Source organism: Herpailurus yagouaroundi, unplaced genomic scaffold, assembly GCF_014898765.1.
Source record: "Herpailurus yagouaroundi ecotype Mexico unplaced genomic scaffold, PumYag 141, whole genome shotgun sequence".
Taxonomy (NCBI): Eukaryota; Metazoa; Chordata; class Mammalia; order Carnivora; family Felidae; genus Herpailurus; species Herpailurus yagouaroundi.
The window spans coordinates 42,372,641-42,387,303 of record NW_024412396.1 but is presented as its reverse complement, the minus strand read 5'-3'; the positions used below and the strand labels follow the sequence as shown (position 1 = coordinate 42,387,303).

Below are 14,663 nucleotides of genomic sequence, written 5' to 3'. Positions count from 1 at the left end.
AAGAAGAAGAAGAAGAAGAAGAAGAAGAAGAAGAAGAAGAAGAAGAAAAGGTATAGAAAGTGGAGGTAAGGTGATTCTATTTGAGTTGTAGTTTTGATGATAACTAGTTCTGTGATTTGATGATAACTACTTCTGGGATACATGACAAGATTCCTGGGCCTAAATTTTCTCATCTGTAATATGTTTCTTGTTTCCGGGTTTTGTTTGTTTGGTTTTAGATTTAAAATTCTGGTAGCCTCTGTATATGGAATGTAACATGGATGGCTTAGGGGGTTAGAAAATATAGTATTCATCCTTAAAAAAAAATGAAATGGGTAATCTGTGGTTTAAAACCTCAAAAAGAGTCATTCATTCTTGTCATAGGGAAGTTCACCCACTGAATCACTCTGGCAAATTTGTAACTAAGTATTTTGGGTGAAGTAGTAAAAGGCAAACTGTAAAGTCAAGTGTACAGTGGAAAGTAACGGCAGCAAATACCCTTCTGCCTTCCTTATTTTGGCATCTGCCAACAGCCTCTATTATATGTTTATATAATATAATGTTATACTATTTTATTTCATTACAGTCTTGAGGAAATATGTTAATATTTCATTTCAGACATTTGCAACAGATCTGAAATCTCAGTTTTCAAGATTCTACCATTCACCATTATATGGGAAATCCTTAACTAAAGGATATAATCAATATCCCTCTGGTTTTCTTACCTATAGGCACTAGTGAAAGCTGTTTCCATAACTGGGTTAGCAGCCTAATCTCTATAATTGTATGAACCAGAGATCAGAAATAATGTAAACTAAAAGAATACTCACTGATTCATGTATGTTGTAAAATAAGCAATTAGTAGGTGAGTTCATCATTAACTACATATATTTAAAAAGTATAAAATAGCCAAAAAAAAGCAAACTAACAGGGGTGCCTGGGTGGCTCAGTTGGTTAAGCATCTGACTTCAGCTCAGGTCATGATCTCATGGTCTGTGGATTGGAGCCCCACATCAGGTTCTGTGCTGACAGCTTGGAGCCTGGAGCCTGCTTTGGATTCTGTATCTCCCTCTCTCTCTCTCTGCCCCTCCCTGCCACCCCGTGCATTTGCATGCTCACTCTCTCTCTGTTCTCTCTCAAAAATAAATATTTAAAAAGTTAAAGAAAGCAAACCAACAAGCCCTGAAGTTTTTGAATTTCATTGTGTTTAGTTATTATTTTGATGTGTTTCTTCACCTTTCATCTAGCTAAAAAAATTATGTCTCTAAGCTAAAAGCATTATGCAGTTGTTGCCATGCGGAATGAGAGGTCCCACTGTCTAAGGTTAGCGTCAGTATTATTTAATACAGGTCAGTATCATTCAACTCAAATAGCTTTACTATTCACACATTAATTCAAAAAATATATACTGATACTTGCTGTACTGTAAGGAATTAAAACATGACAGTTCTCATCCGGGAGGAATTAACAGGCAGCTTGGGAAAGGGACAAGACAATCCCATATAGATAAAATACATTAGGAAAGTATGGCAAATGAAAATAAGGTGTTCTGTGGACTCAAAGGTAAAGTCTTATACTATGTAATGATGGGTGACAAAGAAAGGAATAGAGAATAAACTATTATGAAAATACCTTCAATAATAGAAAAACCAAGGTCTTGTACATGACTTTAAAAAGATGAGTAAAAAACGTTTATCAATTCAAATAGGTGAAGTACGCAAAGAAAAGTATGGGCTTATTATGGGAACAACAAGTATCAACCATAACTTCAGGGTAAGATATTCAGTATTTAGGATGTGAGTCATTTATCACACTTTCATTTGTACCTTACTTGGATGGTTCTGTGCCAGGCTGGGGATGAGTAGACACATAAAACATGGTCCTGGAAAAATTTTATTTTGAAGAGAGGAGGTAGACAAATTCGGAGCTTTGAAAAAAATTTTTTTAATTTATTTATTTTGAGAGAGAGAGAGGGATAGAGAAATCCCAAACAGGCTCTGCACCATCAGCACAGAGCCCCATATGAGGCTCAAACCCACGAACCACGAGATCTTGACCTGAGTGGAAATCAAGAGTGAGACACTTAACCAACTGAGCCAACCCCTTGGAAATTTTTTAAATGAAGGAAAGATCAAGACTTAATGCCAAGAGAAAGGAAATCAAGTTTGTTCTCCTTGAAAATAGCTATAAAAATTTCCCATATCTTTTCCTCACTAAGCTCCCAATCAAATCTCTATTTTGTCTGTACAACAAATCTTTGCTGCTGCTTTAATTCATATCTATATGTGAATATCTATGACTGGGAATGGGATGTTATCTGTGCTGAACTCCAGAGTTGAACTTAAATGCCTCTTTTATCCTCTCTTGGACTGACTCTGAGCTTTAACTCCACCACTGCTTCAAAATAACCTTTGTCAAAGTCATTAATTAGAGCCACTTTGTTAAATGCAAATGTTAATGTTTGGTTCTCATCTTACTTTGACTTGCCAGCAGCATTGGATGCCACTGAGCATTTTCTCCATTTTATCCTCTGGGCTCTTGAAAAGAGCTTCTCTTCCTACCCACTGGAACCTCCTCCTCATCTCCTTTGCTGGTTCTTTATCTCCCTGAATGCTTAAAATTGGAGTGTCCCAAGATTCTAACATTCAGTGTTTACTTCCTCTCTGCCTGGCTTTCAATCCCAGCTCTACCACTTGCTGACCGTTTGATCAAAACAAAATAATTTCTCCAAGATTCAGTTTCCTCATTTATAAATTAAGGATCATGAAAGTAGCTACCTACTACAGTGGTTGTAAAGACTGAATATATATGTAAAGTGCTTATAACAGTGTTCTACACTGAATGCATTAATCATTTGTCCTTATTCTTATCATATTCTTCATCGTTCACTCCCTACATGATTTCATCTGATATCATGGCTTTAAATTCCATCTATACACTGTCTTTTTTTTTTTTTTAAGTTTATTTATGTTGAGAGAGAAAGAGAGGGAGGGGTGGAGAGAGATGGAGAGAGAGAGAATCCCAAGCAGGCTCCACGGTGCCTGATGCAGGGCTCAAACTCAGAAACTTTGAGATCATGACCTGAGCCAAAGTCAGACACTTAACTGACTGAGCCAAGCAGGTGACCCTACACTGTCAATTTTAAATTGATCTCTAGTCTGAACTTCTGCTGCAAACTCCAGAATCATGTATTCAACTGTTGGCTCAACATTGCCGTTAGAATTTCTAATGAGCATTACAAATTTAACATGTCAGAACTTTTTTAGGAATAACTTCTGTCTAAAGATGATTGTTTTTGTTCCTAAGTGGTCCTCTGTGTGGTGAAGAAGGGAGAGAGAATGGCAAATGCAAAAAGAAAAAGGAAAAGAAAACTATTTGCTCTTTACCACCTCCTCCTATGCTTCATGGTTGATTTTAACTACTATAATAATCCCTCATTTATTTATTTATTTTTTAAGCGTTTATTTATTTTTGAGACAGAGAAAGACAGAGCATGAACAGGGGAGGGGCAGAGAGAGAGGGAGACACAGAATCTGAAACAGGCTCCAGGCTCTGAGCTGTCAGCACAGAGCCCGACGTGGGACTCAAACTCACGGACTGTGAGATCATGACCTGAGCCGAAGTCAGACGCTTAACCGACCGAGCCACCCAGGCGCCCCAATAATCCCTCATTTAATTAATACAGCTGAGAATTAGAAGGCAGAAAGCTTCTTCAAAAGTCAAAATTAGTTGCACTTCACTTTTATTCCTGAACTGACAGAAGTCTCTGACAAGCTTAGATATCTTTTTTCTAACATCTAAGTGATTATAAGGTCTTATTATATGTGTGATTCTTTAATGGATGTGTCAGTTCAAAGCAGACATACCCCTGCCATGAGACAGGGTCAAGGAAGTCAGTCGGAGGAACAGTTTCTGATGGAAATTACAGATCAGATAAACAAGGTAATTCTAACTAGGAACTTGCAAAAACTCAGTGGAAACAGATATCTGGGATTTACAAACTTTTTTCCTCATCAAAAAAATCCAAATCTTTAGAAGGTAAAATCCATTCAGTGGTTGTAAGGGGTGAGAGTAGGCTGGGGTGGGAGTTGGGGGGGGGCGTGGTTAATTGCAAATGGTACAAGGAAAGTGGTTCATTTAAATGAAAACATTTAGGGGCGCCTGGGTGGCGCAGTCGGTTAGGCGTCCGACTTCAGCCAGGTCACGATCTCGCGGTCCGTGAGTTCGAGCCCCGCGTCAGGCTCTGGGCTGATGGCTCAGAGCCTGGAGCCTGTTTCCGATTCTGTGTCTCCCTCTCTCTCTGCCTCTCCCCCGTTCATGCTCTGTCTCTCTCTGTCGCAAAAATAAATAAATGTTGAAAAAAAAAATGAAAACATTTAGGGGCACCTGGGTGACTCAGTTGATTGAGCATCTGACTCTTGATTTCAGCTCAGGTCATGAACTCATAGAGAGAGACAGAGATGCAGAATCTGAAGCAGGATCCAGGCTCTGAGCTGTCAACACAGAGCTTTTCGCGGGGCTCCAACCCACAAGTGGTCAGATCATGACGTGAGCCGAAGTCAGATGCTCAACTGACTGAGCCACCCAGGCACCCCTTCTATTTCATTCTTGATTGTGGAAATGGGAAAGAAATGCCTTTTACCTCTGGAGCAAAGATAAGAGGAGGAGTAATTCCCTGGGATTGTGAGCTGAGGGGAATGGAAAGAGGATTTTCCTGTCCAATAGAAATGTAATGTTAGCACATATGTAATTTTGTGAGATATTATTTAGTAGCTAATGAAGAAAGTAAAAGGAAACATGAAATTAATTTATAAGTTTTAACCTGATATATCCAAAATACTGTAATTTAAACACATAATGAATATAATTATTGAGATATTTTCTTATTTTTTTTGTACTAAGTCTTCAAAATCTGATGTATATCATATACTGAAAATATATCTCAATTCAGGTGCTAAATTTTCAACAGTTAAAGTGAAAAAATGTAGCCGTACCAAAACAATAAATTTATGTTTAATGAAAAAATATTCTATGCTGCTTCAGCTTTTAAATTTAAATTTAATTACAATTAAAAGAAATTTAAAATTAAGTTTCTCAGTTGCACTAGCCACATTTCAAGTGTTCAGTGGCCACATAGACCCAGTTGCTACCATACTGGACCATATAGTTCTAGAGATTTGTCTGTGGGACAAGAAGGAGAAAATGGAGGTGAGACATATTCCTTGTTGCGACTCAGGACACAGTAGAAATACCAGTACAATTTGTGTGAAATTTGAGAGAGAGAGAGAAAGAGAGAGAGAGATCTTCTATGTATATATCTTTTTTCCCCAGCTACATGATTTTGAACAAGTAACTTGGGTAAGCTCTACTTTCACCACCTATCTGTAAAAGAGAAAAGTAATAATACCCCTTTAGATTGTGAAGATTGAGAAAGCATGCAAAGCACATTGTAGAATGACTGGCAGCTTTTTGAAAAGGAGTAAGTGGTGGCTTTTAAAAATCCAAACTATTCTTCAGATAGGGACTGTATGTAATTCTTTTTCTATATTTAAAAGCATAGGAGTTTTAGGGGTGCCTGGATGACTCAGCTGGTTAAGCGTCCAGCTCTTGATTTCAGCTCAGGTCATGATCTCATGGTTCATGGGACTGAGCCCCACATTGGGCCCTGTGCTGATAGCATGGAGCCTGCTTGGGATTCTTTTGCCCTCTCCTGTGCCCCTTCCCTGTTGTGTATTTGTGCGTGTGCACTCTCTCTCTCTCTCAAAATAAATAAACTTTTTTCTTTTTTTTAAGTATAGGAGTTTTAAAAAACCTGTTTGGAAGTGGCATTCATTGATTCAGCAAATACTGTCTCTCAGGCCATGTGCTCAACACTTAGAACACAAAGACTTAAAGACCATGGTCCCCCTTCAAGGACCTCATAGTGCTTAATGTTAGAAACAACACAGAGTTGGGCTAATGTCCAAGTGAGAAAAGTAAAACCAAAGAGAATAACAAATTTAACCAATAACTCCAAAGCAAAGAAGCCCTATAGATAAAAATTGAGTTTATAATTTGAAAACCTTAATAGTTCTGTATGTTTCTCTACTTTTCCTTTAAAACTGATATCCCCAATTATGATAATCAAGATGTAAGAAATTAGATTGGCATGGATTTAAATACTTAATGATTGATTAGTAGTAGCCTTTATTTCTGCCACATGGAAGACACTGCCTTGTTTTTCTCTTCTGTTGGTTATTATTTCTTGAGTTGTTCTTATTTTTTAGTTTAGTAGTTTGTATTTATCTGCCAAAAAGATGGAAAAGTCAGTTCAATTCAAAGGTCTAAAACACAAAATATTTTTAAAGTTATTACTGTTAAGTGTAAAACATTAAAAAACTAAATATAAGTAAAATAAGTGATTGAAATAAGTAAAATTGCATTTTTAATATAGCTTCTCTTCTTAATCTAACAGTAAAGATCCTTTGGACAGATAAGATCTCATTTTTTAAATCTAGAGGTTGAAGTGATGTTAAAGGAACCTCTTATAATTTCTTAAATTTTTTGTTTTTAAAGGTTGTTTCTACTCATATAAGAATCTTATAAATCAAGATGCCAAGATTAAGATTATGGGCTTTAGTCTTTAAAATTTATAGATGTGTCACTGAATTATTTGCAAGTCCTTGATCTGTCCTAGTCTGAGTCCTAAAATAAGTCATATATATATATTTACATACACATAATATATGCTCACTATAAATAAGGGGCCAAGTAACTTTCCTACTTTTTCAGTTGTGATAATATGAAGTCTTGATTAGTACCCAAAATTTTTCACCATCAAAAAAAATCATCTGGGGCACCTGGGTGGATCAGTCGGTTAAGCGTCTGACTTCAGCTCAAGTCATGATCTCACAGCTCATGAGTTTGAGCCCCATGTGGACTCTGCGCTGACAGCTCAGAGCCTGGAGCCTGCTTCAGATTCTGTGTCTCCTTCTCTTTCTGCCCCTCCCTGCTCATGCTTTGTCTCTCTCTCTCTCTCTCTCTCTCTCTCTCTCTCTCAAAAAAAAAAAAAAAAAGAAAGAAAAAAATTAAAAAAAAATTTTTTTTTTCAACGTTTTATTTATTTTTGGGACAGAGAGAGACAGAGCATGAACGGGGGAGGGGCAGAGAGAGAGGGAGACACAGAATCGGAAACAGGCTCCAGGCTCTGAGCCATCAGCCCAGAGCCCGACGCGGGGCTCGAACTCACGGCCCGCGAGATCATGACCTGGCTGAAGTCGGACGCCTAACCGACTGCGCCACCCAGGCGCCCCGAAAAAAAAATTTTTTTAATCATCTACTTTTTCTTATATATCAGCAGTTCACAATTTAAATATCTGGGAGCCACTTTTTAAATTTTAGAAGCCAAGATTTAAATATGGTATGTATATTACTATTTTTGCCCTTCTTTGCATTTGCAGATCTCTCTTCATAAGACCCTGGGGTTTGAAATTTCATCATTATAGAAAATATCAGTCAAAAGATGGGATCATTGTAGAATATTGAGTTATCTTTAAATGAATTTCTCTTTCTAAATGCTGTAATATATTGAGAAATGACAGGGGTTGGGACCCTCCCTAGGTACCAACACACATCACCGTGAGTGCCTCCTTTACTGTCCACCGCCACCATAGAACAATATTAAGAGCACACTTATGGGAGGAAAGAAATGATGAAAGAACAGGCCTAGACAAAGGAGTGTGCAGAGAGGCCAGGGGGTATTGTGCATGGGCTTTTATCTTTTGGCTACACTGTTTTCCTCTGGTGCATTATGTCTGGCCCATGGTGTGCATCTGGGTGAGTTCCTATTAATAAGTGCCCAAATGCTAAGCTGACTGTGGTGGCAGAGTGACACAGAAGAGTGGAAAGATGGGTGGGCACCTCAATTCCAACATCAGAGCACAGATGAGATATGGCCATGTGGTTCCTGCCAAGGTTGGAAAAGAGTTTGAGGAGGGAACGAAGAGAAAGAATAGGGATGAGAATGATGGAATCACTTGTAAAAGCAGCAGCAAGTAATATTCTTCTGGTGCCTCACCTGAAGCTCCCCTAATCCCTGTGCGACATTACATTTTGACACTTGAAGGATTCTAGAGCAGAAACTACAATGAACCCTCAACATTCCATTCCACCTCTATTGTTACTACAATAGAAGCAATAAGATTCAATGTCAAAAGATTCAATTTATTGACAACTTTTTGTGAAAGTGTCATGTCTGTCCTTTATCATCTATAGCAGCTTATAATTGTAAAAAATTACCTTTAGGTTGTCTTACATGTTTTTTTCCATTGGCCTTTTCTTTTTCTGTTTTACTTTCCTTTCCTCACATCCATTCCCTTGAGAAAGGGGGAGACAGATGAGGCACAAGTTTGAGGGAGGTAAAAGATTTGACATGAGAGGAGGGAGCCAGAGGGCGAAAAGAAAAATAGTGAGGAAAGTGAAATAGAGATCATTAGAGAGGGGAAGTGAAGAAGAAAGAAAAAAAGCCAAAAGCAAGAGAGAAAAGCACAGGAGAGAGAACTCAATTTGGTCTTAAATTTAAAAATGTCTTTATTTTTCCCAATGGAGCCCATTGTTAAATTTCACAGTTTCCTTGTTAGGGTCCTCCCATCCTTTCTCTTTTTTAGACTGGGTTTCATAAACAGAATGAACATGGCTGCTTAAGATTGCAAAGAATTTGATTTGCAATAGTTAAGAGGAAAGTGGAAAAGAAAGATGGATATAAATGGGGAGGAAATTCCCGGTGTTTGGTAGCAGTTTTCCCTTCTCTATTTCTTGGATGTCTATCCTTTGTCTGATTGCTTTCCATCTTGGGAAAATACTATAGGATCAAAGGTAAGCCTAAGTTTGGGCTCACCGTAAAGAGATCAACAGAGCTAAAGTGAGTAAAACCTAGATAGGTAAGAAATTAAAAGTCAAGAAAAGGGACAGATGGACCCAGATCCTGAGAGACAGTGTTAGCCTAGGCTCTTCCTGCAGCCTTTTCATGAAAACAGTACATTCAGAGTCCACTTTACCCAAAGCCTTACTCAGAAAGGAGAAAAAGTGTCCTTTTGTCAAACTGCTGAGTGGTTTGAGACATGAATAAGAGACCATGGTCCTCAGGTAGCATTGCCTGGAGTTGGGTGAACGTGAATCTGACCAGGTTAATAGGACCAGAGTTTTGTTTTATTGCAGTGGGGAGCAGTTACTATTCTGGCTACTGCCTAGAATAGAAATCAGATTCACAGACTCATTTTTAGTCTACATTTAGTCTAAATTCAATGGAACAAGGGATTAAGATTCTACTAATCCTTGCTCTTCTTGGGGTAAAAAGTGTTAAGTGTGAGTAAGGGTATGAAAGGGCAAAAAGAAGTGATTTAGAGGACTGTAAAAAAGGGGAAAGAAATGCTAAGCAGAGGGAAAATCAAAATACTATGCAAGCCTAAGTAAGGAAAAATGGGAAGACAGGAGAGAAAAGTGGAAAGAATAAGAAAGTACATGAAAAAAAACCAGGAAAAATAATTAATACTTTGTGAAAACTGCAAGCCAAATTTGTATATTGTACCATCCTCATGATTTAACAAGCTGAGTGTGACAAACGTCACTGCATGTTTGCTCTACCTTTGCTTAGCTCCTGATTCTCAGAGCCCCATTTTAAGCTGCCTGCTAAATTTACAAAGATGGGCCACCAAGACCATAAACATGTCAGCTTATAAAGTCATAACAGCTGAAAGGGTCTTGAGACAGCTAACCATGCCCTCTTCAATTCCTCACCCATATGCACACATATTTGGCAGCTGAAGAAGCTTGAGGTCCAGAGACATTAAATGACACATCCGTGGAACAGAGGAAGTGCAGTTAGAACTCAAACCTAGGGCTTTTGATTCCAGGTGCAGTATTTAATAGCTGGTTTCTTCATCATTGCCTTCCAGATTTCCTGTAATTCATTTTCCCAGCTTGTTTCATGGACTCATTACCTCCTAGTTAAGTTGCCTCTCAAACTCTGTCATCCTCAGTTGTTGTTTTTTTTGTTTTTGTTTTTTTCTCTTGTCCCCACAAGTAGTCAGTCCAATAAATCTTGTTAACTGCATATTCACATCCTTGTTTCCATCTGGCTTTTTTTCCCCCCTAGGTTCAAGACTGACACATTTCACCCCAGACCATTATAATGATTTCCTACCTGTAGCCTGCTGCAGCTCTCTTAGAGATTGCAGTCAGAGTAATCGTTCTAAAACATAACACTCATTTTGTTATTTGTCTTTCAGTGGCTCTTACCTGCCAAAAGGAGGTCTGTACTATCCAGACTCCTTAGATGACCCAAGACTTCCATAATCTGGATCCTGCTTTGCTTTCCAGCTGCATCTCTCACTATTCCTAAATTGAATATGCCCAACACTGTCTTATTCTTCAATTTTGCTCTTACTGTATCCTGTACCCAGGATATTCTTATTTCCCTTTTCCTAACTCAAAGACTGCTTCCTTCATAGACTCTTTCATGATTTTCTCTCTTGAGCTAAAACTATATTCTCCACTTTTCTCTGAAAGCACCTATAACATTTTACTTTATGTTATTTGGGCCCATCTCTTGAGGCCAGGTGATGTCCTATTATGTATTTTTAATCTCTCTCAGAGTCTGCCATGGTGCCTCATATATAATAGATAAGGATCAAATGCTTCTTCAGTTCAACAAAACTAAGCCTGTGCCAGAAGACACGTGAAAGAATCAGTCACATATGGAATGAAAATAAATGTATCAATATCCTACATTAATTATAAATTCCCAATGCATAAATAACTAGTGCTTCAGAATGTATGTTGTATGTGATTGTACTAATTATGTGCTAATCATATGCTAACATACTAATTATCAGTAATAAGGCTGCTGCAAGATTTATCCTTTCTTTTAGAAAGTAAGACAAAAATATCTGGCTATTGGACATCTCTAGAATTTCTATAAATTTACTGTGATTTCGTTTTGAAATAGAACTTGAGGTAAAAATTGGTAGGTGAAAATTCTATATATTGCAAAGGAGATTTTGCATTTTTCTAATAAACTACAATGGCATTTCCCTACAATGTTCTCAGGTTCAATACTGTAGATTGGAACTTCACATCTCAGTGAAGTTCATCTGGTACTTTTGGACACCAAAGCTCAGTGGTAAGGTCTACAGACAAAAATCCCATTTATATAAACACTATCCTCTAGTTGTTTGCTCTTCTTTGTAGGACTCTTGCAAATGTGACTGAGAATGCCTTCACGGGTTCTTGGATTTTAAAGCAGAAGTATTTTTTTTTCTCTCCATGATGTTCTTTTATGTGCATGACTGGAGCTGAGGCCTATCCACCCCTCAACTTAGACAGTAACTTAGAAGTAGGTCAGCAGCAAGCAAGGGGACAGATCTCCACTGGTGCCATATGACAACCCCATGTTAAAAACTTGTTGCTAAGAAGTTAAAAGATCCTCAGACACGAGAGTATGTAAAGAAACAACTGCTGAATAAAACATTAAATAGTATCACCCGACAGCAAAGCGGAGCCCCAGATACAAGTAAGGACTATACAATTGTAGATTTACCAAGAAATTTAGTGGTAGACCACTTTCCTTCCAAACCAGCAAGGATACAGACCCTATTGTTTGGGTTCTGCCTGCTGAGCAGGCCTGGGAGTGGTTCATGCCCAGTGAGCTGGATTCAGGGAACTGGGAAACTGACTCTACCAGCACAGAAAAAGTGCAGTGATGCCTACCACTTGCAAGGTAGCATGAGGACAGGCTTTGAAGAATAGTTCCTGCATGGTAGGACTCTCAGAATGGAGCAAAGGGGACACATCAAAACATCTAGCTGGATTCCTTTGCTCATAACTACTTTCTTCCAGGACCCAAGGTTGACTACTGGATACCAGAGATCACAAAGAAATGTAGTGGAATTTGTTCCATACCTGAAGTGCCTGAATCAGTTCTCATGCTCCTGCAAAAATAAACAGCACATTTCAAAATTTTGCCAGTGTAACCACAAATATTTAGAAAAGAATTACTAAGAAGGAGGTAACTGGCCTTTCCTAAATGCTTTGTAGGTGGTAAGGAAACATGTGTAGCAAGCTAGGGTATTACATTATTAACACATATTAGAGTAAAATTACCTAAAATTCTGTCAACATGCAAGCTATCCAACCTATAAAAGCCATAAAAGTGAATAGTATATAATGACACATAATCTATTTTTATTTTCTCTATCACCTGTCACTCGGTGAGGCTGTGGGCATCCCTATCCTGCTGCCTCTCCAGCGTTGGAAAACTCATTTGGGGCTGAGGCAGAGAGAAGCTAATCGCTGCTGCTCAGGGGCTTCCATAGAGTCTATTGTGTTGGGAATATAGGCCCTCATAGAGACATGGGAGAAATTCTGGAATAGATGGATGCCTGGGGTTAGAAGGTGCCCACTTCTTCTGGTTTCATCACAATCTCTATGGCCCTGATGGAGGTGACAGCGCTTGGGAATCTTGCAGGCAAATGACATGCTCAAGTATTTGCCTAAGTTAGTACTTGGTTAGTTTACTTAGCTTACTGGATAAAATAGAAAACTATCTGTCAGGTGTTCAGACCATTTCACTTTCGGAAATGCCTTTGGATAACTAAGCTTTTGGATGTCTTTGGACAAAGAAGTATTCTGCATTCCTGATTTTAAAATTAATAACAATAATTAAAATACTTGTTTTCTTAACCTCATTAGCATGCTAAAACAAATTTTCACCAAATCTTTGTTTCTTGGCTACATTTTCAATAAATATTTTGGAAGCATGGCTGTTTGAGTAAAAAAAAAAAAAAGCATTTGGGAAGAATAATTACCCTCAGATAATAGCTTCCCAGATAAATGTATAAAGACATAATTATGATCCATTTTAAGAGGTCTGGCAAATACATCCAGTTGGAGGTCTACAATGGATCTTTCTGAAATAAAGGTAAATTAGTTATTTTCTAAGGCATTTGCAAATAAATTCTCCTGTAGCCTTCACCAAATAGGTCGGTGATTTAAATAAAGGTTGAGCTTAATGATAAAAGTTTTTGAGACTGAGAAATATTAAGTAAATGTACTTTAAAAAATTGGTGCAAAATTAAAATGAAGCCTGATATTATCCTCTTTAAAACAAAGGAAAGAGTCACAGTAGCAATATTGTCAAGGTATAAGAAGGAATAGAAATAGAAATGCTCTATAAAGTAAATCCTAAGGTAATGTTATAGAAGTCTCCATAGTCTTTCATTCATCCAGATTGAAACTGCTCAGTTTACATTTTAAAACTAATACATCTGAGGGCAAAATATTCAACAAGCTCATCGTTTAATTTTTTTTTCATTTTCCCAAAGTACGCAGTTATAAAAATGTCACTGAAATCCATGGTCTTGGAGATGAAAACTAGATAGAACTTACTTATCACTTTCAGCGTCTTGACTTAATTTTACAAATGTCCGAGGAATAAACTGAATTCTATTCTGTTCTAGGATATTACACCTTTCATTCATAATGAACATTCCCAAATTAGGCTCTGGATAGTAATTATGTTCCAGATGCAAATAGGCAATAAAAAAAGAACCCATACTTGATTAAATTGGGGTTAAGAGGATTACTTGGAACCCACATTTGTTTTTTGCTTTGTTTTTCTTTCTTTGTCCCCAGTACAGTCAGCAGAGAGAGGAAGCTGAGAGACTGAAAGGCAGAACCTTGAAGAAATTGGGATTTGTTAACCTTCATGATCCTTTTTATCTGTAAAATTCTATGATTTTTGCCATTTATATAGGGATTCATTTTCTCATTGTTTCTAATAGTGATCATAATAGTTAAACAAATCTTTGCGCCTACAGAACATTTTACATCCTAAAAATTTAAGTTATCCTTATACTTTTTAACATTTTAGTTTTATTTATTTATTTTTTAGTTTTTTTATGTTTAAAAAAATTTTTTTTCAACGTTTATTTATTTTTGGGACAGAGAGAGACAGAGCATGAACGGGGGAGGGGCAGAGAGAGAGGGAGACACAGAATCGGACACAGGCTCCAGGCTCTGAGCCATCAGCCCAGAGCCTGATGCGGGGCTCGAACTCACGGACCACGAGATCGTGACCTGGCTGAAGTCGGACGCTTAACCGACTGCGCCACCCAGGCGCCCCAGTTTTTTTATGTTTTGAGAGAAAGAGGGAGAGAGTAGAGGAGGGGCAGAGAGAGAGAGAGAGAGACGGGGAGAGAGAGAGGGAGAGAGAGAGAGAATCCCAAGCAGGCTCTGCACTGTCAGCACAGAGCCAGATGATTTCAAGATGTGTGGTTCTCCTAAGGATCACCCTTATTCCTTTGCTTTCCTTGACCCCTCCTTGGCCAGGAAAAAAGGTTAAAAAGAAAGCCAGCTTTGAGTAATTAATCCTCAGTTGCTTAAGATATTTTTGAGTAAAGGTTTTTGGTGTTGTGCTTTTTTGAGCCAGAATAGCCAAATTTCTTTTATCTACACTATTGGAAATGAAATGAATTATTAGTGATAATAATGACCATTTACTGGGCATCTAATGTGTCCCGAGATCGTTCCATACTTTTATTGCTCTATTTCTAAGAACGCTGCAACACACTCAGGTGCATTTACTGTTTCCATTCCGTTCCACTCCTTTAAGGAGTCCTCAGGATGTACTTATATTCGACTTCACCATG

General features: G+C 38.0%; 1 protein-coding gene across 8 annotated transcripts in view; it reads right to left on the bottom strand.

The window, feature by feature from the left end:
* Window positions 1-6,132: 6,132 nt before the first annotated feature.
* The window catches only part of GARIN2 (golgi associated RAB2 interactor family member 2), a 35,817-nt gene continuing 27,286 nt past the window's right edge, over window positions 6,133-14,663 (bottom strand). For 4 of the 8 annotated variants that reach the window (XR_005790987.1, XR_005790988.1, XR_005790984.1 and 1 more), the window contains 3 exons: window positions 11,917-11,945; window positions 8,257-9,421; window positions 6,133-6,264 (listed from right to left, as the gene is read on the bottom strand). Coding sequence is in view for 2 of the 8 variants with exons in the window: in XM_040477442.1 (XP_040333376.1) it covers window positions 6,242-6,264; window positions 11,917-11,945 (52 nt within the window). In the remaining 6 variants the exon portion in view is untranslated. Of the gene's footprint in view, window positions 6,265-8,256; window positions 9,422-10,150; window positions 10,678-11,916; window positions 11,946-14,663 lie in introns of those variants that run through there. The other 4 variants (XR_005790989.1, XR_005790985.1, XM_040477442.1 and 1 more) reach the window with 4 other exon arrangements.